The sequence below is a fragment of the Magnolia sinica genome, chromosome 2 (genome assembly GCF_029962835.1).
Source record: "Magnolia sinica isolate HGM2019 chromosome 2, MsV1, whole genome shotgun sequence".
NCBI classification, from domain to species: domain Eukaryota; kingdom Viridiplantae; phylum Streptophyta; class Magnoliopsida; order Magnoliales; family Magnoliaceae; genus Magnolia; species Magnolia sinica.
This window is the reverse complement of record NC_080574.1, coordinates 38,074,775-38,098,330: the sequence shown is the minus strand read 5'-3', so window position 1 is coordinate 38,098,330 and position 23,556 is coordinate 38,074,775. Positions and strand designations below refer to the sequence as shown.

The 23,556-nt window shown below is 41.0% G+C and overlaps 1 protein-coding gene across 8 annotated transcripts in view; it reads right to left on the bottom strand.

The window, feature by feature from the left end:
• Window positions 1-23,556, bottom strand: part of LOC131236981 (vacuolar protein sorting-associated protein 26A) — a 106,834-nt gene that overhangs the window by 57,973 nt on the left and 25,305 nt on the right. For all 8 annotated transcript variants that reach the window (XM_058234573.1, XM_058234578.1, XM_058234575.1 and 5 more), the window contains 4 exons: window positions 16,926-17,000; window positions 16,545-16,619; window positions 16,336-16,408; window positions 10,700-10,744 (listed from right to left, as the gene is read on the bottom strand). In XM_058234573.1, the coding sequence (XP_058090556.1) occupies window positions 10,700-10,744; window positions 16,336-16,408; window positions 16,545-16,619; window positions 16,926-17,000 (268 nt within the window). The remainder of the gene's footprint in view (window positions 1-10,699; window positions 10,745-16,335; window positions 16,409-16,544; window positions 16,620-16,925; window positions 17,001-23,556) is intronic.

The following is a 23,556-nucleotide window of genomic DNA, read 5'->3' as shown; positions in this document are numbered from 1 at the left end:
AAGTGTGTTATTGCTTCCCACGGAAGCACCAAGTACATTGAGGAGATTCCAAGAACGTTATTACATGGGAGCAAGAATGATGCAAGACATGAAATTAAACATGATGTGTGAGATTTCAGGCTTAAAATCACCTTAGTTTAGAAACAATTACACAAATTCCATATCCCACATAAAAAGTCCAAACATTCAAGTAAAGGGGAATTTATGAGGGTCCAGGCCTACACACGCTAGGACTAGACCAATAAAAATTATAAACCAAACGATGCTCAAAGGGAAATAGAAATCAACCACACATGCATAGCAAACAGTCCCTAATCCAAGGGATTCCCCAATTTCAATTCAAGGAACCCTAGGGTGAAAAAATGGGCAAATAAATTAGGGCTAATGCAAACTAAGGCTAGGGTTTAGGAAATAGGAATGAAAAGAGGAAAACCTGACCCGGAGAAAGCTCCTGCGTGCAGATGGTGACCCGAGGCTAACTCACGTGCGCGGGTGGGCTGGCCGCACGTGTGATGGAAGCCCGCCTCCCCAAAGTGACACATAGGCCTTGGTCGGCCAGGGAAGACTTCCAATCCCTCCAAGTTTGACGACGATCCGACGTAAGGTCGAGGCGTAGTGCTCCGCCGAAGTTTCAGCCCTCCTACAGGTCCAGATTCTGGAAACTGGCTGTAGGGGGATGAATAGCTACAAAAGCTGGGAAATTAAAAGCAATAATGATGATAGAAGATGAGATATATGGATGGGAGAGGGTAGGGACGGATGGGGATAGATGTGGCTTCACACCACGTAGTTAGCCCTTCAAAAAGAGAGGGCTTCGCACCCACTTTTGAATTCTTCCACAACTCACTAAGTGAGCAGAAAAATAAAGCACGAATTTTTATTAATCTTCAATGAATTAAAAGAACTACAAGAGGTGCCTATTTATAAGGAAAACCCTATACCCCAAAACTCGCACCATGTGCGCAACCTATTACTTGGCGATGAAGTAAACTAAAATAAGAACCAAACAAAGAAATCTAAAGTGTTCATGATGTTCTAAATAATAATAATAAGCAAAACCTAAAATATGAAATCAATCCGACTAGTGGGCCACGATCATGAGATCTCATGATGGGCTTTTCTTGACTATCAGGCTCACTCTTTTGAACCAAACTTCGTCTTCTAGCTAAGAGGCCCTCCTTGGACGTCGTCATCGAGCCGGATCGACGGTGGAGCCCTCCTACTCGTGCGTACGTGTGTAGGTGGGGCGACGTGCTTGCGCGTGTGCGCCAGATGTCCCCATCAATTCTCCTCGTCTGCGAAGATTTCGCCACTGGCGAAATAAAACTCCTGAACCACTTCAGGACGTCAGGATCAAGTCTCTGAAGCTCCTCCGCAGTAAGCTGCGTGCTGTCTGAAGCTGGGTGTGACTTCCATTTAACCAAGTACTTTTGAAACCCGCCGTCCGACGTTGAAATTATCTGATGGTCCAGGATATCTTCTATTTCCTCTCTGGGTGTGTGAAGGTTAGGTATGGGAGGTAGAGGCTAAGAAGAAAGGTCGGGAAGAATAGGTATGAGAGGTAGAGGCTGAAAAAATGGGTCGGGATGGATAGGTATGGGACGTAGAGGCTGAGAAAATGGGTCGGGAGGGGTAGGTATGGGAGGTAGAGGCTGAGAAATGGGTTGGGACGGGTAGGTATGGGACGAAGAGGCTGGAAAAATGGGTCGGGACGGGGCCATGAATCAAGGGATAAATCTGGGGAATCAAGACGGGTAGGCAAAGGGCCGGACACAGTATCAGTGGTCCCTTGAAAAGTAACTAAATCCTCCACGTTGAATGTGGAACTAATTCCCACAAAAAGTGGAAGATCAACCTTATACGCATTAAGACCATTTCGTTTTATAATTTTAAAGGGTCCAGCGCTATACACGTGTAATTTTCAAACGGCTCCCTGAGGGTACCACTCTGGTCTGATGCGGATCATCACAGAGTCCCTTACATTGAATTCCTTGAAACATTTATGTTGGTCTGCAGAAAGTGAGTAATGTTCATTACTAGTCATGATCTTCTGCCTGATTTCTTGATGCCATGAATGAATGTGATATGCAAAAGACTCTGCAGACTCTGACGGCCTATGGGACAGTGACATAGGGACAAGATCAATAGCTTTCCCATAAGGACTGAGACCTGTGGACCTATCGACAAAACTATTAAACGCAAACTCGGCTATAGGTATTACGATGTCCCATGTTCTGGTGTGCTCTATATCCCTCCTCGGAGAAGACTCATTCGGTAGATCATCAGGAAAGACATCACGAAACTCATCCTCTACCGGAATGGCCTCAATGGGTAACTCTACACTAGTCACTTGACCACCTACCTGAGATTGGGCATCTTTCCCAATGGTGGGGTTTGCCCTGACGATGGTCGCTAGTCGAGTAATGCGCACATCAAGCTGTTCAAAGCATTGGTCCATTTCCAAGTGTTCATCCAAAGACTCATTCTGCTGGGACAGCTTGTTTAGTGACTCTAGCAGTTGTTCCATGTTTAGTGTAGGGTGCAAACCGAAGCCACGACCTGTACGTGTGGGCATACACTGACTCGCTCAACCTAAGGACCTTCTATGGCGACTATATGTGTCTAAAAGAAACTAAATGAACCTATGAGACTCTATATGAAGGAAACTACAGACCGTTACTAATATTCAGCGATATAGTTGTCAAAATAAAGGAATAACAGAAAGTTACAGCAATGTGAATTGCTAACTTCGTGATAATTAGAAATTTTAGCAACTAATATCAGTAAATACGGACTCCTAAGCAGCTATATATGATGAACTGGATGTATGATGGACTTCAACAAACTAAACCGTAAATATGTGATGCATTCCCCTATAAGAACCCTAGGCTCTGATACCAAATTTGATGCAGGACATGAAATTAAACATGGTGTGAGATTTCAAGCTTAAAATCACCTTAGTTCGAAAACAATTACACAAATTCCATATCCCACATAAAAAGTCCAAACATTCAAGTAAAGGGGAATTCATGCAGGTCCAGGCCTACACACGTTAGGATTAGACCAATAAAAATTATAAACCAAATAATGCTCGAAGGGAAATAAAAATCAACCACACATGCATAACAAAGTCCCTAATCCAAGGAATTCCCCAATCTCAATTTAAGGAAACCCAGGGTGAAAAAATGGGCAAATAAATTAGGGCAAATGCAAACTAAGGCTAGGGTTTAGGAAATAGGAATGAAAAGAGGAAAACCTGACCCGGAGAAAGCTCCTGCGTGCAGATGGTGGCCCGAGGCTGAAGCACGTGCATGGGTGGGCTGGCCACACGTGTGATGGAAGCCCGCCTTCCCAAAGTGACACCTAGGCCTTGGTCGGTTAGGGGAGACCTCTAATCCCTCCAAGTTTGACGACGATCCGACGTAAAGTCGAGACGTAGTGCTCCGCCGAAGTTAGTGGACAATTTACGAGCTCGTCACACACAACCTATCTTTGCTTGCCCATAAGTAGGTCAGGTCAAACCTCTCAACCAATCGACACATGTCGGTGGGAGTCGCTGCCTACTTTGGTATTTCGGCATTCCAGCGCTCTGTTCTTCCACCCGGTCTAAGCATTGGTCGTTCCCAATGGTACCAATCGGGGTTTAGGGACTTTCACCCACAGACCCTCTAATCATGTCCTGTCGAATTACACATTTCCGGTGTGGTGTCCAACTCAAGTTATAACAAAGTATGTTTCATCGCATTTACAATTACCATATACACAAGTCCACATACAAGCACAATATGTCATGGTTTTCAAAGCAAACATAGGACGACCTTCCTCATGTGGTCTCCTTATACATTTAAGTTCCACATTTAAATTCCTCATAAGGGTCTCATGTAATACATCATGTATCTAGACGGTTTACATACTCATCATGGACACATCGTGTGTCGCACCACAACCCACTATGATCACCATATCATGATATGAATCATGCACTCTCAAGCATACAATGATACAACAACTATGAGTCATGCATATGATATGCATATGACTTAGCCAATCTAATTCCAATCCGGAATTTATTCTGCTATAAGACTTCATGCTACAAGCATGCTTTTTCTCAAGAAGTAACTACATTAAAAAGATGTAGGATATTTCTTTGAAACAATTTGTCAAACAGATAGCGCAGGGACAAAGAGAGAACCCGTTAGAAATACGTATGACTTTCATCTACATCAGCCATTAATAACCTAGTCAACTAACATAGAAAATCCCCTTTCATCTAATCAGCCATAACCTTAAGAAAGTCCAGCAATACCCTAACGAATTTAAATTAGCAAAGCTAGTCTTTTATAGGGTTTTGAAAGAAAATCCAGCAATCTATTAACCCTAAATACAAATCCTGCGAACAATGTATCACACCCTTGGGATACAAATACGTATTGGTTATCACACGGGATATATCGTTTGTATCATATAGTTTATCGTACTTTTTGGGAAACATGGGGAAACATTGGGAAAATGGTTGAATTTTTTAAACAAACTTTAGGGATTGTTAAAAAGGCCCTTAATACATACTTTTAAATCATAATATCTCAAAAAAAAGATGCACATAATAAATTTCCTTTGTATAGGTTCCTAAGTTATGCGATGTTTAACTGAACTAACGCAACTATTATTAAATTGAACGGTGTAGATATTGCTCTAATATGATCTAATATGATCTCTAAAAATAGATGAATGGTGTAGATATAATAAATACATCACTTTGGGCCCATATAACTTTGATCTCCTTTGAACCGTTTGTGCAACTGGTGCTCGAGGAGCATCAGTGCTCGTCTTTGCATGTCACGGACGCGGATTGCGTCCTACCCCTGCTTGTCTCTAGCCCCAAACGGGCAGTTCTGTGGGTTGGGCCCACCTTGAATGTATATGATCTATCCACACCGTCCATTTGGTTTTCCATCTAATTTAAGGGGTTGAGCCAAAAATTGAATCATATCCAAAGATCAAGTGGACCATACCACAGGAAACAACAGGGATAATGATATCCACCATTGAAACCTTGCTAGGCCTTACAATGATGTTTATTTGTCATCCAACCTATTCATAAGATCGTATAGACATGGATGAAGGGAAAAAATAAATATAAACTTGATCCAAAAATTATGTGGCCCCCAAGAAATTTTCAACAGTAGACGTTCAATTCAACTATTTCCTATGGTGTGGTCCATTTGAACATTATATATGTTTCATTTTTGGGTGGAAGCCCTAGAATTATCTATTAAAATAGATGGATGGAGCAGATAAAATACATAAATCATGGTGGACCATACAGAGTTTACTCAGCACACTAAGCGTAGTGAGTTACTTCGTATGGAAATTGGATTGCGTACTAAGTTACTCAGTATGCTTTTATCGTACTGAGTAAACTCAATTGGGCCCATTGTGAATTTATGTGGTTTATCCACACCGTCCATCCATTTTTACAGATAATTTTAGGGGTTGATCCCAAAATTGACGTAAATACAAAGCTCAAGTGGACCATTACATAGGAAACAGTGTGGAATAATGATTTCCACCGTTGAAACCTTCCTAGTGTCTAAAGTAATTTTTATTTGTCATCCAACCTGTTCGTAAGATCACAAAGACATGGATGAAGAGAAACCACAAACTTCAGCTTGATCCAAAACTTCTTTGGCCTCCAAAAAAATTTTAATGGAAGAGGTTCAATCAAACTGTTTCTTGTGGTGTGGTCCACTTGAGATTTTAATTTGCTTCGTTTTTGGGATCAAGCACTAAAATTATCTTTTAACATGGATTAACGGAGTGGATAAATAAAAAAATAACAGCGGACCCTACACAATTTACTCAGTACCTTAAGGGTACTGAGTTACTCAGTACGCAATCCGCTTCTAGCGCGGATTACTGAAGTCACGTCACCAAGTTACGTGGGTCCCACCATGATGTATTTTTTCTATCCACACCGTCCATCCATTTGAGCAGATCATTTTAGGTTGTGAGCCAAAAAATGAGTCAGATCCAGAGCTCGAGTGGACCCCACCAAAGAAAACAGTGGAGAGAGTGACGTTTGCCATTAAAAATTTCTTGAGGGCCACAAGAGATGGATGGTTAAGATGACATTTGTGTTTTCCATTATTCCATATCTTTTTGGACTTATGAACAGATTAGATCACAAATAAACATTATGATGGGCCCTTAAGAATGCTACGAGTTTCAATGGTGGGCATCACTCTCTCCGCTTTTTTCTGTGGCGGGGTCCACTAAAGATTTATATCTATATCATTGTTTGTGTCATGCCCTAAAAAAATTATTTCCAAATTAATGAACGGTGTGGATACGACACACACATTACCGTGGGACCCACAGAAATGGACACCACTTTATATGATTGTACAGTGAGTAACTCAGTATGCTTAGCATACTGTGTAAACTCATGTGAAGTCCACCACGATTTATGTATTTTATCCGCTCTGTCCATACATTTTAACACAAATTTTCAAGGCTTTAGCCCAAAAATAAACCATATACAATGTTTAAATGGGCCACACCTTACAAAACAGTTGAATTGAACATCCACCATTGAAATACCATTTTTGGCCACAGAAGTATTAAATTTAGATGACTGATAAACATCATTGCAAGGCCCATATGATCTTATTAAATTCGTATTTTCCTTTCATCCATGTCCATATGATCTTATTAAGGGTTTGGACGACTGATAAACATCACTGCAGGGGCCAGAAAGGTTTCAACGGTAGAAATCAGTGTCACCACTGTTTCCTGTGGTATGATCCACTTCCCATTCTAAGTTTTGGGATCAACCCCTTAATTTAGATGGGAAAACAGATGGACAGCGTGGATAGACCACATACATTAAAGGTGGGCCCCAACTGAGTTTACTGGGTACGATAGGAGCATGCTCAGTAAACCACACCCGCGCCGATCCCCATTTCACCCCTCTCGCCCCATCTTCTTCATTTTCCCTCTCTGTCACGAGTGCTCTCCCTCTCCTTCACACAGCGAGGGTTCCGGATGAGGTAATATCATTCCGTTTCCTCAAATCCAGCCTGATTTCTCGCCGAATCTCCGGTTGGAAGGTATAGCTCAAGTGGGAGTGAGAAAGCTAAGGGATGGCTGAGGAGGCTAGAAGGATAGAGGCTTGAAAATTCAAGCACTCCCCACTCTCACTCACTCTCTCTCTCTCTCTCTCTCTCTCTCTCTCTCTCTCTTTCTCTCTCTCTCTCTCTCTCTTCTAATTCAAAATTTTTTGATTTTCCGCAACCCACGGCATCGAGGTGGGTTGTATTGGCAATATTGACAATGTATCGCATGATGTCGACGATATATCGCACGATATCAACGATAATATCGTACGATATCTGAAGTTTTGTATTTTTTGTATCTTTCGGGTGTTATCAGCGGAGTTTCGCCTCGTACTGGTGCGATAGTCTTTTATAGGGTTTTGAAAGAAAATCCAGCAATCTATTAACCCTAAATACAAATCCTGCGAAAACCTAACCCCAAAACAGACAATCCAGCAATATTTAACCTTAAAACAGAAATTTCAGCAATCTTCTAACTCTAAATGGAAATCCAGCGAAACCCTAACCCTAAAACAGAAAATCCAGCAATTATTTAACTTTAAAACAGAAATTTTAGCAATCTTCTAACCCTAAATGGAAATCCAGCGAAACCCTAACCCTAAAACAGAAAATCCAGCAATTCTTTAACTTTAAAACAGAAATTTCAGCAATCTTCTAACCCTAAATGAAAATCCAACGAAACCCTAACCCTAAAACAGAAAATCCAGCAATTCTTTAACTTTAAAACAGAAATTTTAGCGATAGGGTTTTGAAGAAAACCTCAACGTACACATATACGTGCTCCTAATCTATACACTCACCTGGAACTATCAAAGGATTGACTTGCAATCTCAGCTTCTATTTCCTTTTCTTCTTCTTCTTCTTCTCAACTTCACATTTAACAAGAAAGAGTGCTGAAAAATAAAATCCTGCAAGAGGGTTTTCATATGTGTGGACTTGAAATTGGTTTTAAAGGGTTATGGGATGTGTTGTGATGATTTTGAAAAGGTTAAGCGTATAGTAGCAATATAACAATGTTATTTAAGTAGTTGGAACTAACGTATTCCAAGGAGTTTAAAAACATCGAGGTCATTTGAGTATATTTTCTCAAAATATACATGTACATATCTATGCATAACTTACACTCCGGGTGTCCTATTGACATGCCGTTTTCGCCATTAACTCCGTAACTCGACTACGGTTACAACGGTTAGGCTCTCGGACCTAACGGATTTTGAAAACTCGATGGTGGGGCTCCGCCAGATAAAATAAGGACATAATTGTCATTTCTCAGATTGTTTAATTTTAAGTCCATATCTTAAATTCAGACATCGGGTTGAAATACGGCTTGTGGCTTGATAACAGAACAACATTATGATTAGGTCAAAACATTCTCGAGGCCAATGGACCTATAGTCAACGGCTATCCAGTGTACAAACCAGATTTCGGGGTCATGGGTCTTACAATTCTTCCCTCCTTAAAAAATTTCGTCCTCGGCGATGGTCGCTAGTCGGGTAATGCGCACATCAAGTTGTTTAAAGCATTGGTCCATTTCCAAGCGTTTATCCAAAGACTCGATCTGTTGGGACAGCTTGTTTAGTGACTCTAGCAGTTGTTCCATGTTTTGTAGGGTGCAAACCGAAGCCACAACCCGTACGTGTGGGCATACACTAACTCACTCAACCTAAGGACCTTCTACGGCGACTATATGCGTCTAAAAGAAACTAAATGAACCTATGAGACTCTATATGAAGGAAACTACACACCGTTACTAATATTCAGCAATATAGTTGTCAAAATAAGGGAATAACATAAAGTTACAGCAATGTGAATTGCTAACTTCCGGCTAACAGAAATTTCAGAAACTAATATCAGGGACTACGGACTTCTAACAATTATATGTGATGAACTAGATGCCTGAAGAACTCAAACAAACTAACCCTAACATGTAATATATTCCCATATAAGAACCCTAAGCTCTGATACCAAATTTGATGCAGGACATGAAATTAAACATGGTGTGAGATTTCAGGCTTAAAATCACCTTAGTTCAGAAACAATTACACAAATTCCATATCCCACATAAGAAGTCCAAACATTCGAGTAAAGGGGAATCTATGCAGGTCCAGGCCTACACACGTTAGGATTGGACCAATACAAATTATAAACCAAATAATGCTCAAAGGGAAATAGAAATCAACCACACATGCATAACAAACAGTCTTTAATCCAAGGGATTCCCCAATCTCAATTCAAGGAACCCTAGGGTGAAAAAAGGGGCAAATAAATTAGGGCTAATGCAAACTAAGGCTAGAGTTTAGGAAATGGGAATGACAATAGGAAAACCTGACCCGGAGAAAGCTCCTGCGTGCAGATGGTGACCTGAGGCTGACGCACGTGCGCAGGTGGGCTAGCTACACGTGTGATGGAAGCCCGCCTCCCCAAAGTGACACCTAGGCCTTGGTCGGCCAGGGGAGACCTCCAATCCCTCCAAATTTGACGACGATCCGACGTAAGGTCGAGGTGTAGTGCTCCGCCGAAGTTTCAGCCCTCCTACGGGTCCAGATTCTGAAAACTGACTGTAGGGGGATGAATAGCTACAAAAGTTGGGAAATTAAAAGCAATAATGATAATAAAAGATGAGATATATGGATGGGAGAGGAAAGGGACGGATGGGGATAGATGTGGCTTCACACCATGTAGTTAGCCCTTCGAAAATAGAGGGTTTCGCATCCACTTTTGAATTCTTCCATAACTCACTAAGAGAGCAGAAAAATAAAAAAAGAATTTTTATTAATCTTCAATGAATCAAAAGAACTACAAGGGGTGCCTATTTATAAGGAAAACCCTATACCCCAAAACTCGCGCCATGTGCGCAACCTATTACTTGGTGATGAAGCAAACTAAAATAAAAATCAAACAAAGAAATCTAAAGCGTTCATGATGTTCTAAATAATAACAATAAGCAAAACCTAAAATATGAAATTAATCCGACTAGTGGGCCACGATCATGAGATCCCATGATGGCCTTTTCTTGACTATCGGACCCACTCTTTTGAACCAAACTTCGTCTTCTAGCTAAGAGACCCTCCCTGGACATCGTCATCGAGCCAAATCGACGGTGGGGCCCTTCTACTCCATGCGCAGGTGGACGGCGTGCGTAGCGTGTACGTGAGATATCCCCGTCAAAGAAGCATATTTGGAGCCATGGAATCTCTCCTTAAATTTTCAACGTGATTTGGGATTTGGCCTCTAGGTTAAATATTTCATCTACCCTTATGAGGAGAGAAGCTAATGAATTAGCCATTTTTTTGCCAAAGTTGGTGTTTCCCATGTAGCTCATTGTATTGGGGACTCATTACCCATCCCCTAGCATATTCACTTTCTTTTTCGTAGTAAGATCTCATTAATTCTAGAAAAAATCCTTCTACATTCCAAATTCTGCCAACACCAAATTGCTGGGAGAAGGGCTAAGATGATGATGATGAATTTTGAGAATAATTATTAGAATACCTATGTACGAAAGAAAGATGAATAATATTATATGCACCTATATTACGGAATTCATGCTTTTATTCTCTTTTTTATATAAATAATTCACTCACCAAGGGAGGTAAAATCATAGAAGTTGCCCCTGTCGAAGTACAGCTCTGCAAAACAAAACCAATTCCAATCGAGATATTGTCAATATATATAGATACATACATACATACATATATATAGAAGAGAAAGACACACACACACACACAAAAGCACAAAAAGGAAACTATCCAACTTCAAATTCCAGGCATTCACATCTGAAGTACTGGCAGGACCCAAAGGCATGAAAGTAGAATGTGCATAAAGGTTGATAATAAATGAGAATTACCAGGTTGAATGTAAAGAAAACCTAGAAGTTGAAGTACGGGTTCAGTGCCACTGGTCAGACAGCAATATAGAACAAAAGACAATAAAGTGTGAATGTGCATAAAGCTCGAAAATAAAATAAAAACAGGTTCTACAATAACAAGAAATAGGGAGTATTATATCTAGGTGAATGTGCTTTCAATAAGATGAAAAAGATGCAATAGGGATGCATAACTTGCTTAGATAAAAGTTAGAAGCATAACAGCCATTAATATGATTAACAAATAGCAGCTTTCCATGGAGATGCTCTTACACATTTACAGAAACATTTCAATGGTAACAAGGCATTTGCAGTAAGAGATCCCATGGTGTATGTTTTTTGCAGATGACAGTTTTGATTGAAGAGGGAGGGCGTAAACGCAAATCTAGATTTATGGAGGGGTGCTTTAGAATCTAAAGGATTTAAAATTAGTTGGATTAAAAGAGTATATGGAGTGCAATTTTAGTAACAACAGAACTGGAAATGAGGAATTAGTAAAGATTGTTGATCAAGAAGTTTCACAAAATGCCACTTTCAATATCTTGGGTCAACAATGCATAAAAGTGGAGAGATTGAGAAGGATGTTGCCCATAGAATTCAAGTGGGGTGGAAGAAATGGAGATCTGCCTCTAGAGTTCTTTGTGATCATCGTGTATCACTCAAGCTGAAAGGGAAATTCTATAGGATAGCTATAAGACCAGCCATGCTTTATGGGACAGAATGTTGGGCAGTTAAAACATATTCATAGCTGAAATGAGGATGTTGAGATGGATGAGTGGCAAGACAAGGAATGATAGAATTAGATATGAATGATTTTGAGGGAACTTACGAGTAGTGCCAATAGGTAATAAGATGAGGGTAAGTAGACTTAGATGGTTTGCTCATGTGCAATGGAGGCCAAGAACTGCGTGGGTTAGAAGAAGTGAGTTGGTACAAGCTGAAGGCTCTAAAAGGGCAAGGGGAAGGCCCAAAAGGATACAGAAGGAGGTAGCAAAAAAGACGACAAACCTATGGTCCAACTGAAGTCATGGCCCTTGATGGAGTGGCAAGGCGGAACAGGATTCATGTGGCCAACCCCTATTAATTGGGTTAGGATTAGATGATGATGAATGTAGATGCTGCTACGGTACAAGTCTGAATGAACAAACGTCCACATTCTCCAGTAACAGAACCTGTTAAACACCACGACACCAAACTGGAAGTCTAAAGGAACACATTTACTCAGAGAGTTCACAGATGAGGCTAACAGATACAAGCTAATAAACAAGCATAACTACATATATCAAGCCACATGGACAAAAAATTTGACAATGTGCAAATTGTACTGTCAAATGAGATCTGCCCAAAGCCCTAGCCCCTAAGCTGCACAGTGGTAATTGCATCAAAGGGCAGCAGACGCAAATTTCCAGTCCACACTTTTGGAATATTGTCCCTCAATTTCATCACCATTCCTCAATTGACTTGCCCTTAAAAGACTAAGTTAAAAAGAAGAAAGAAAATGGATTTTTTAACAGGGCAAAAAATCTGCTAGAGATGATCTAGTTCATAAGAAAAGGAAATTTTTGTTGTTCCATGGAGACATTCTTCGCCCTTTCTACCTCTCCCAGACCTAAGTCTCTGCGGGACTTTTTATTGCCACCACATTTTTGGGCTTCCAATGATATTGATTCAAGGGAGAAGAAGATCCAAAAGAAGAGAAAATTCTATCAATGAAGATTGAAGAATAAACAATCTAGATTTTTAAAAGAAAAGCATACCTCAGTAGAGATTGAAGCATGATCAAGCCGCAGTCCTAGTAACTAAAGCCCTAGCTTCTAAGAAGTCCCATACCCATTGCCCCAACTCTAACACCCTCTTAGGGAGGTATTGAGTTTCTCCTTAATCTCATGTTCTCTCTCTTGGAAAACTATAAGAGACTAAAAGAGGAGGGGGGAAAGATCTAGTATAAGAGAAGAAGGGGTAACAATAAAGGATCATTAACTGATCCTTATGGGTATTTATAAAAATATCTGTCGATATTTACCAAAGTGCTCTTCTTCTTCAAGTAAGATTTCATCATTTCCTACACTTTAAAATGTATTATTTTCCTTTCATAAAACTCATTTGCTGCTCAATAAAACTCCATCCGTCCACATTTCCTCCATCCATCAGGTAGGCAAAGACTGCAGAAGTGGACCACACCCGTAGGAGTTGAAGATCAATCGTCATTAATCATCCCTACTAGAAAGAACCAATAAAAATGATAAAACAGAATCAGATATTTTCAAAATAAACTTCATATACATTTTTTTACTCCAAAAAGACCACATAGTCATATGATTGACACATTGAATGATAGATAAATTCCTCATTGGCGGACCAAGAGACAATAATGCAAGGGCATTTTCACACCGGGCTCGAGTGGGGTGGCCTATGGGACGTAGGGGCACACTCGAGGTGGGTGGCCCGAAGAACCCATGGACTTGGGGGGCCATGTGAGGCAGGTGGCTCGTGTAAGGCAGAACCCATGGATTTGGGGCCCACGAGGGGGCAAAACCCATGAATTTCGGGCCCACGATAAGGGTTCGGCCGAGGACCTAACCCATAGATTTGAGGCCTGGGCTATAAGATAAAGGGATTAATTCATCATGCTCTATCAGTTTGAGCTTTTAGAGCAAGTGGTTAATTGTCCTGCATAAAACTGGTATTAGAGCGGGAGGTTTTGTATTCGAGACTCCTCACTGGAGGTGATTAATGCGTGGGTATTTTCACATCGGTCTCGAGTGTGGTGGCCTATGGGACGCAAGGGCACACTCGGGGTGGGTGGCCCACAGAACCCATGGATTTGGGGCCCATGTGAGGTAGATGGTTCGTGTGAGGCGGAACCCATGGGTTTGGAGCCCACAAGGAGGGTTCGTCTGAGGACCTAACCCATGGATTTGGGGCCTGGGCTATGAGATAAAGGGATTAATTCATCATGCTCTATCAATTCGAGCTTTTAGAGCAAGTGGTTAATTGTCCTGCATCAGACAAAAATTGGGGATTCCTTGTTGTACAAACACATGATCCAACTAAGTTCTTTTGTTGATGACTTGAAAAACTATGGTATTGCAGCTATTGCCCCGCTCCATGGAACTTGCTTTCATTGAAGCAAAACCATCTAAGAAAACTGAAGGATCATGTAGAGCCTCAGGACAAGGGATTGGTAATGGTAAATTTGCAGGAGAAGTGCATGCCCAATCCACTGTGGCTAGAGAACATTCCTTCGCAAACACATTCGATGCATCATGTGAGCCCATGAACTGATGCACACACATGCACTGATGTCGAGATCCCCTTGAATCCGACCACATCAGATAGTGAGTCATCCAGTCCCATGAAAACTGTACTGAGGGATTTTCCAGATCCACGGCTAGTTGCAGACATTTGGACTGACAAGAAACTGCACAACTACATCTTCTTGTGTAAAACACTTGAGAATGGTTGGCTACATCAATCTGGGGAACATTTGATTTATCCTTCATAGGTCCAACCATGTACAGGTGTACAAACTATTGGGAAAATTATGAATCAAATGAGAACATCAGATAACAATGGACAGTGGTGTGATTGGCTTTCAAGGGCACATTTTCCAACATTCACTTCGATCCAGAGCTTTACATTCTCCAAGAGTTCTCCCTTACTACTACATATCTTCAATCTCGCAAAGAGAACGACTCCCCTATTTAGGGTTTTTCATCTCCACCAAACCCAAGAAGATTGCAATCACATGGAACACCTCAGGGATGAAGGATCTCAGGGTCAATGGGAAGGCGGACCTGCTGGCTAAAGAAGGTGCAATCAGGTGTGAAATGTTGCTGGAGGATCTCAGGGTTGTTTAGTTGCTGAGGCCATTTTCTTTTTTCTCTATGGGTTGGTCTGGTGGGTGTAGCTGGCTGGGTTGTCCATATTTTTTATGTGCTGGTTTTTTTTTCTTTTTTTCTTTTGTTGTTGGAGTCAGTTCCCTTTGCTGTTAGCTGTTTTCTCGTCTGCCTCTTTCTGAATGAAGTGCATGCTATCCATTAAAAAATTCACGATGGAACCCCTCCTCCATCCACGCTTCTAATGGCACACTGCACACCATACAGCTTTCCCCAGGTACCTTGATTATACTGCTCAGTTCAACCCGAACCCCTTTGAAGCAACTTAACCTACCCATTACAGAACTCCCCTCCCTAAAGATCTTCCTCTTGCACCAACCCATGCTCGATCCAAATCTCTGGGTCGTTAGTCTTCTTTAAAGTTGTTTGTTTTTGTTGAGACCTCTCATCCTTCACCACTGCCACTAGGCTACTATCCAAGCACCTCATCTTTTGCATCACCTCCTCTACCTTCATGTGTCTAGATCCGCCATCCTCCTCCACCTAGGCCACTTTACTCCTCACCACCCTGAAACCAACAGCTCAGCATCCCTTGTGACTCCTGTTTGTACCAGGCTACCACCATCCTTCCCCAACCCATCTTTCTGAGACCTGCCCACTCCTCTGCTACCATGGCAGCTCAATGGTTTCTGGAGCCTCACATGATTTGAGCTTGCCCCTTCCCTTTCCTCCCCTCTGGAACTCTAGACCATATATTCCCTCCTTGACCTGAACCTCCCTGACTCCAAAAACCCTCCCATCGCCTCCATTGATTGCCTTCTCACTCCTCCATCATCCCATAACTGACAAATGTAAATCCTCTCATCTTGCCTATTGCTTTATCCATAGCAATGTGCTGGGCCCTCATTACACCTACCTCTTAAAAGATTTTATGCAACTCGAGAACGATGATCCTGTTGGGTAAATTGGAAAAATAGGGAGTCACCCACTTCCACAGTGCATCTTCATTCCATATCTTTCCTCTTTTCATAATAAAAAAACAATGTGCGAGTCTCATGCAATTCTAAAGGAAGTGCATCTTTGCAGGGGTGAGAATATTGCACACATCATTCCCAAACATGTCCAGTCCATCTGCTGAGAAGCTACAATCTAACAAATATCACATCTAAATGAAGAATTATCTGATACAAGAGCAAAGGATATGCAAAGCATACATGATTTTCACTTTGTACAAGTGGAGCCCACGATCCAGTGAACCAGGACATCAGGCTGATGTGACTTGCTGTGGATAGATCATGCTCTCCTTCATAGGAAGATCACAAATGCAAATATCTTTTGTGACAGCTACGACCCATAAAGAACATAACATTTTTTTTTAAAAATGTAAGTATCTTAAAATACCCCCAACTAGGTCTATTTAAGCTGACTACAATATGTATTGCCAGTACTGCAATCACATAAATGCTAGATGAAAGAACCTCAAGAAATTTTGACAATCTGACCACATGAAGCGCACCTATCTGGCCAAGAAGCTCAATTTTCACACCATTGTGTTCAACCTTTTTTCCTAGAACTGGTTCTATACAAACCTGCATAATTCATATAGCAGTTAATCTCAGCATTACAGTTGTCTATCCAAAATAACCACTGGCAATAAAAAAAACTCAACCATGAATTAACTTTAATAGGAATCGAAACCCATATTCATAAAGGCAGGAGCCATACCTCCCCAACAATGTTTTCTTGACTTTGGAAAAGTGGGACCATTGCTGTTTGACCATTTTCCTTCTTTACGGAAGCCTATGGAAATGCATAAGAAAAAGGAAAGAGAAAATTATATGAATATAAGAGTCAGTCATTCATGTAGCTTCTAAATCTGAGCCATATAATGTTCTTGTCTGACTCAGAATGTTAACAAGAATGCATTAGTGCAGAATCAGTAGAGAATATAGAGATGGAGACAACCAAAACCAAAGGACATATAATTGAAGCAGTTGCACTTTCGTTAATTTATAGGCATGAGAAACAGTTTTGAAGGAAGAGGGTCAAAACTCAGCTAAACTTAAACAAGATTCTGGGTCACACCATCAAGATTTAAAGGGGTACCTGCTTGCGAGTTCTTCCATCAGCAAATGTGATTGAAATGTTACATGGTGGCTTAAAAGCTCCAACAAGGAAATTCTGAACAAAATCGGACAGAAAAATAAAAGAATCAAAACATGGGACCTAAACTACCCTTCAAAAAGTTTACGACGCAAACTTCAACAATAACAAATATGTGCACGCACATGCACACAGTGGTATAAGATGCCCAATCCAAAGTGCATGATACAATTACTGTAGCAACTAGAGCAAAAATGAAGAATAACAAGTGTAGGTGATGCTCCAACATTTATACAAAACAACCATACCTTGTAAGATGACTAATGCACAAGTATCTGATACAATTGCAGTAGCAACTATGAGCAAAATTAAAGGATGAAAAATGGATAGGATACGCTTCCAACAAGCTTAAGATGGGCAGAAATGGGTCAGTTGGGACGCATCAGGATCAGCCAAGCCCGACCTGTCTACTAACAGGAGCCCACAATAGTGGCCCAAACCCAATTCATGGCCCCAAATGAGATGACTAGGCCCAACACATGACCAGATTCTTAAGCCAAAGCCAAGGCTGACCTGGCCCACTTACAAAAAATTGTATTGAACCACTTGCAAGGTTCCACACATATCCAACACTAGAGGACCCAAGAAAGCACAACTATAATACACAACCATTTCTTTTGTTCTTTTTTCTTTTCTTTTCCTTTTTTTTGAGATGACAAAATTTTATTAGAAAACTGCCAAAAAGCAGGGAAAGAATACAACAACAATACTACAAACAAAAAGCATCAACATCAGTCAGATTGACTACTTTTAAAAAGGAAGCCCACTCCGAAACATACACTTTCGCTAGACATATGACCTCATTTACCGAAGACAACTTGTTTTGAAAGCATCGGCTGTTTCAAATATTCCAAATAATCCCAAAAACTCCCATCGCAGTAAGCCTCCAAACTGCTCTACAGGATTTACCCGCAATACCTTCGTGCCAAACCCACAAAAGATAGTCAACTGACATCGGCATTACCCAAGATACAAGAAAAAGGAGAAGAAATTGCTTCCAAACGTGATGAGCAAAAGGGCAACAGATAAAAAGATGGTCCATTGGTTCCACCACTCCCATGCACATCAAACATATATTTGGAAGAAACAAGAGATCTCCTTTGAAGGTAATCGATGGGGCAACGGATAAAAAGATGGTCCATTGGTTCCACCACTCCCATGCACATCAAACATATATTTGGAAGAAACAAGAGATCTCCTTTGAAGGTAATCGATGGTTAACACTCTTCATACCCACAAGCCAAACAAAGGCCACAACTCTTGGGGGAGCTCCATAAAACCACTGATGAGATGGAAAGGAAGATGGGGAGGACAGCTAAGAGATCAAACTATAGAACGTGTGAACTGAGAAAATACCCAAACTATGGGCTCTCCAAACCATCATATCTTCTTCAGAGGGCAAAGGAATATAAAGCTTTAGATAATCGAGTAAGCTGAGAAGTTCCTTAAATTCTTCATCCAAGAGGTTTCTACAACACAAAGGAAACCAAACCACCAAACTGCATTAGGGAAAAGCAGTGACTCACAAGAATAAACCTGTCCATGGTGAGATAAGCGATCCTTGAGAAAAGACCTTATCAACCCATAAGCGAATACTTTTTTTACACACACACATACACCACATGGGTACTCAAACCCATGATCTTGGGGTTGAAACTCAATGAATCTACCACTGAGCCATGAGTAGGGACCCAGAGCGAATACGATTCCCTCTCCCAAGAGAGAGAAATACCTTTTTCGAAACTCTTGCTCGGTGGAAACAATTGCCTTCCAAATGTAAGAGGCACGAGAAAGAGAAGAAGATCTAATGCTCCACTCACCCGGCTGAGTGTCGTATTTGGCTGAGTGTTGTATTTGGAAGCAATGAGATCCCTCCAAAATTTGCCCACCTTGGAACCAAACCTCCAATTCCATTTTCCAAGAAGAGCAATATTCATAAGACCTAAATCTTTCAAACCAGCTCCTTCATTGATAGGCTTACAAATTTCTTCCCATCTAAGCAAATTGAATTCCTTGTTGTCCGCAACACCTTTCCACAAGAAATCTCTTCTTAGCTTATCAAGCTTATCTAAGAACGATTTTGGACATTTGAAGAGGGACATAAAATAAATTGGCATATTGGAAAAAGTTAACTTGATGAGAGTTAAACGGCCTCCCAAAGAGAGGTACCGATGCTTTCAACTCGACAAATTTCTTTCAAATCTTTGAATTACCGTATTCAAGAGGTGTTTCGCTGATTTTCCTATGTATAGAGGCAGCCCGAGATAGGATCAAGGAAAAGAACCATGATTACACCCGAAAACATCCACCAATTGCAATAAATCCTCACTCGATACATGAATACCTAGTAATTTGGTTTTAGAGACATTAATGTTAAGGCCCGAAACTGCTTCAAAGCAAACGATGATTTTTTTAAGGTTATCAACCGAAGTTCTGCCCACGTCACAAAAGAGGATTGCGTCATCCACGTATTAAAGATGGCCTACTTGCACTCCCACATCTGCCACTTTGAACCCAGAAATTAACCCATTTTCCTCGGCCTTGTGAAGCATCACACTAAACACCTCCCCAATCACTACAAAAAGATATGAGGATAAAGGATCTCCCTATCTAATGCCACAAGTAGCCTTAAAGAAGTTGTGAGGCGAACCGTTAATCAACACAGAAAAAGACGAAGATTGAACACAAGACTGAATCCAAGCATTTCATCTAGAACCGCAACCAAGTCTCTCAAGCATATAATCAAGAACCCCAATCCATATGGTCATAAGCCTTCTCTATATCAAGCTCGCAGACGAAGCCATTGTCCCTTCCCTATACCTTGAGTTGATGAATTCATGGGAAAACAGGGCACTGTCTAGAATCTCTCTTCCCGCAACAAAAGCTAATGGGGACATCTCGTGCACACGCACGCCCCCCTACGCATGTACGCAAGGAGGAGGGCCCCACCATCGATCTAGATCGATGACGACGTCCGGAGAGGGCCTCCTAGTTAGAAGACGGAGTTTTGGTTCGTTGGAGTGGACCCAATAGTCATGTGAATCCCACCATGGGTTCTCATAATCGTGTCCCACATTCTAATTAATCTAGTACTTTGGGTATTGCTTATCATTGTTATTAGGAATATCATGGACGGTTTAGATTGTTTTGATTAGTTGTTATTTTTTATTACTTCATCTCCAAGTAATAAGTTGCGCACATGGCGCGAATTTCGGGGTATAAGGTTTTATTATAAATAGGCACCCCTCGTAGTCTTTTTTTCTAATTGAAGATTAATAAAATTTCTGCGTTTTTCTGCTCCTCTAAATTCCTGAGTTGTAAAGATTCAATTGGGTGTAAAACCCTCTCATTCTCAAAGGGCTGACTACCGTGGTGCAAAGACACACCTATCCCGATTCGCCCCCACCTTCTTCCATCCATATTTCTCTTTTTCTACAAGCATTCCATCTGCAAATCCATCAATATTTGCAGCCGTTTCCCCATCCACAACAAATTTCCAAAATCTGACCCTGCAAGAGGGCTGAAACTTCGGCGGAGCAACACGCACAAACCGTGCATTAGATCGAGCTGAGATTTGGGAGTTTTGGAGTCCATCTCTGGCCGACCAGGGCCAAGGTGGCCTGCGGCCGGGATCACACGCACGTGCGTCTGAGCCATTGCTACTGTCCACACGTGCAGTACTTCTCTGGTTCGTCTCTTTCATCTCTTTCACTCCTCGTTCACCCAAAATCCCTAAACCTAACCCTAAATTACTCAGATCCCCAATTTTATGTCATTTCTTCAACCTTAGGGTTCCCCGAATTGAAATTTCTAAATCCCTTGGATTGGGGGAATTATTTCCGTGCATATGTGGATGAATTTACCCTCCTTTGATTCTTGTTTGGTATATAATTTTGATTAATCCGGCCCTAGCATGTGTAGGCCTAGATCCGCATAAGATTCCCCTTAATTGAGTGTTTGAACTTTTTGTGTGGGATGTGGAATTTTGTGTAATTGTTTCTAAACTAGTGTGTTTTAAAGCCTGAACATCCTGCATTGCACATCATACTTGAATTTCATGTCCTGCATCAAATTTGGTATCAGAGCTTAGGGTTCTTATAGGGGAATGCATTGCATGTTTAGGGTTTAGTTTATTTGTGTCCATTATGCATTAAGTATCATCATATAGAGTTGTTTAGAGGTTTATAATTTTTGATATAGGCTGCTAAATTTTCTGCTATCAGAAAATCCGCATATCTCTTTGCTAGATTTTCTGTTGACAGATTTTTTTGGGCAAATAGGTTGTTGGAAATTGAGTAGTATTGTATAGTTTTCTATATATATAGTCCTATAGGTGCATTTAGTCCTATCTAGGCACATAAGTCATATAGAAGGTCCTTAGATTGAGTTAGTAGTTGTATGCCCACACGTACAGGTTGTGGTTTTGGCTTGCACCCAACACTAAACATGGAGCAATTGCAAGAGTCAATGAACAAGCTAACCCAGCAGTTTGAGTCTTTAGGTAGGCGCTTGGAACAACGTATGGACCAACGCTTTGAACAGCTTGAAGTGCGCATTACCCAACTAGAGACTTCCACCAAGGCAAACCCTACCATTAGAAAAGATGCCCAATCTTAGGCAAGTGGTCAGGAGGATAGACCAAGGAATAGAGGTAGCCAAGGAATCGGTTATGGGTGAGCACCTGTGCACCCACCCCGTGAGAGACATCAATACCACTATGACCCCGATGCGCAACTTCTCAAAGGAGTTAGAGTAGATGCCCCCACGTTTGATGAACACTTGGACCCTAAAGCTTTTCAAAATTGGTTGGCAGACATGGACCACATTTTTTAGTGGTACGACATGTACAACCTTGCGGCTAGAGAGAGTACACCAAAGGCTAGTGTAGAGTTACCCACTGAGGCCATTCCGGTAGTGGATGAGTTTCGTGATATGTTTCCTAATGATCTACCGAATGAGTTTCCCCTTATGAGGCATATACAGCACAGCAGGACGTGGGACACCATACTACCTATAGCCAGTGTTCAAAGTATTGGTATCGCTACAAGTTTCGCTGGCCTGGGATACGGAAACAATATTGATATCGCCGATAATATCGCTGATAAACGGAAATGTGGGGAAACATGGGGAAAACGGTGAAATTTTCAGCGAAACTTCATGAGATGTTAAAATGTACATATTTGGAAATTAAAAAAAAAAAATCAAAATCAAAATCAAAATCAAAAAGAATGTATACATAACAAGTTTCCATTTAAGAGGGCCTTAAAAGCATATGTTGTTGTAAAAAATCAATCCAACCATCCCATCCAAACATCTATTGATATTGCAAAATATCAACAACACATGATATTTCACCAAGAAATCATCAACAATTGGAGAGGAAAATAAAGATTGTGGTCTCAATATCACACTATCAATGACAAATTGAACACTACATACAACCATGTACCCATGAAAAAAATTAAAATAAAAATTTACTATTGAAATATCGTCGATACACTTAGGATACAATCATTACCTAAAATTTACATGGTCAAAAATATTGGTGATATTGATGCATTGGCAATACAAGCGACACCTAGAATTTACATAGTTGAAAATATTGGCGATTACATTAACGATATTGATATGTTAGTGATACTTAGCGATACATTGTTAATACCCGGATTTTCTAATACCACCAGCGTTATCGATATCGCTACCAGTGTTATTGGTATCGCTGAGCTGGAGATAAAGATAATATCAGAGATAATTCGAACACTGCCTATAGCCGAGTTTGCATTTAATAGTTCTGTCGATAGGTCTACAGGTCTAACTGGTTATAAACATAGGAAACCTATTGATCTTGTCACTATATAATACCCCATCGGCTGTCAGAGTCTACAGAGTCTTTTGAGCATCCATTCATTCATGGCATCAAGAAATCAGGCAGAAGATCATGACTAGTAATGAACATTACACACTTTCTGCAGACCAACATAAACGTTTCAAGAAATTCAATGTAAGGGACTGTGATAGTCCGCATCAGGTCAGATCGATACCCTCAGGGAGTCGTTCGTAAATTACACGCGCGTAGCACTAGACCATTCAAAATTATAAAACGAAACGGTCTCAATGCGTATGTGGTAGATCTTCCACCTTCCATGGGAATTAGTTCCACATTTAATGTGGAGGATCTAGTTGCATTTAAGGGGATCACTGATACATTATCCAGCCTTTCACTTAACCATCCTGATTCCCCAGACCTTTCCCTTAATCCATGGCCCCCTCCCGACCCATCTTCCTAGCCTCTACCTCTCATACCTACTGTTCCCACACCCAGAGAGGAGATAAAAGATATTCTAGACAATCAGATAGTATCAACTTCGGACGGCGGATTTCAAAAGTTATTGGTCAAGTGGAAGTTATGCCCAACTTCAGACAGTATATGACTCACTAAGGAGAAGCTTCAAAGACTTGATCCAGACATCTCGGAGCGGTTCAGGAGTTTTGTTTCACCGGTGGCGAAACCTTCGCAGCCAGGGAGAATTGATGGGGACATCTCGCGCACACGCAAGCCCCCTACACACCTACG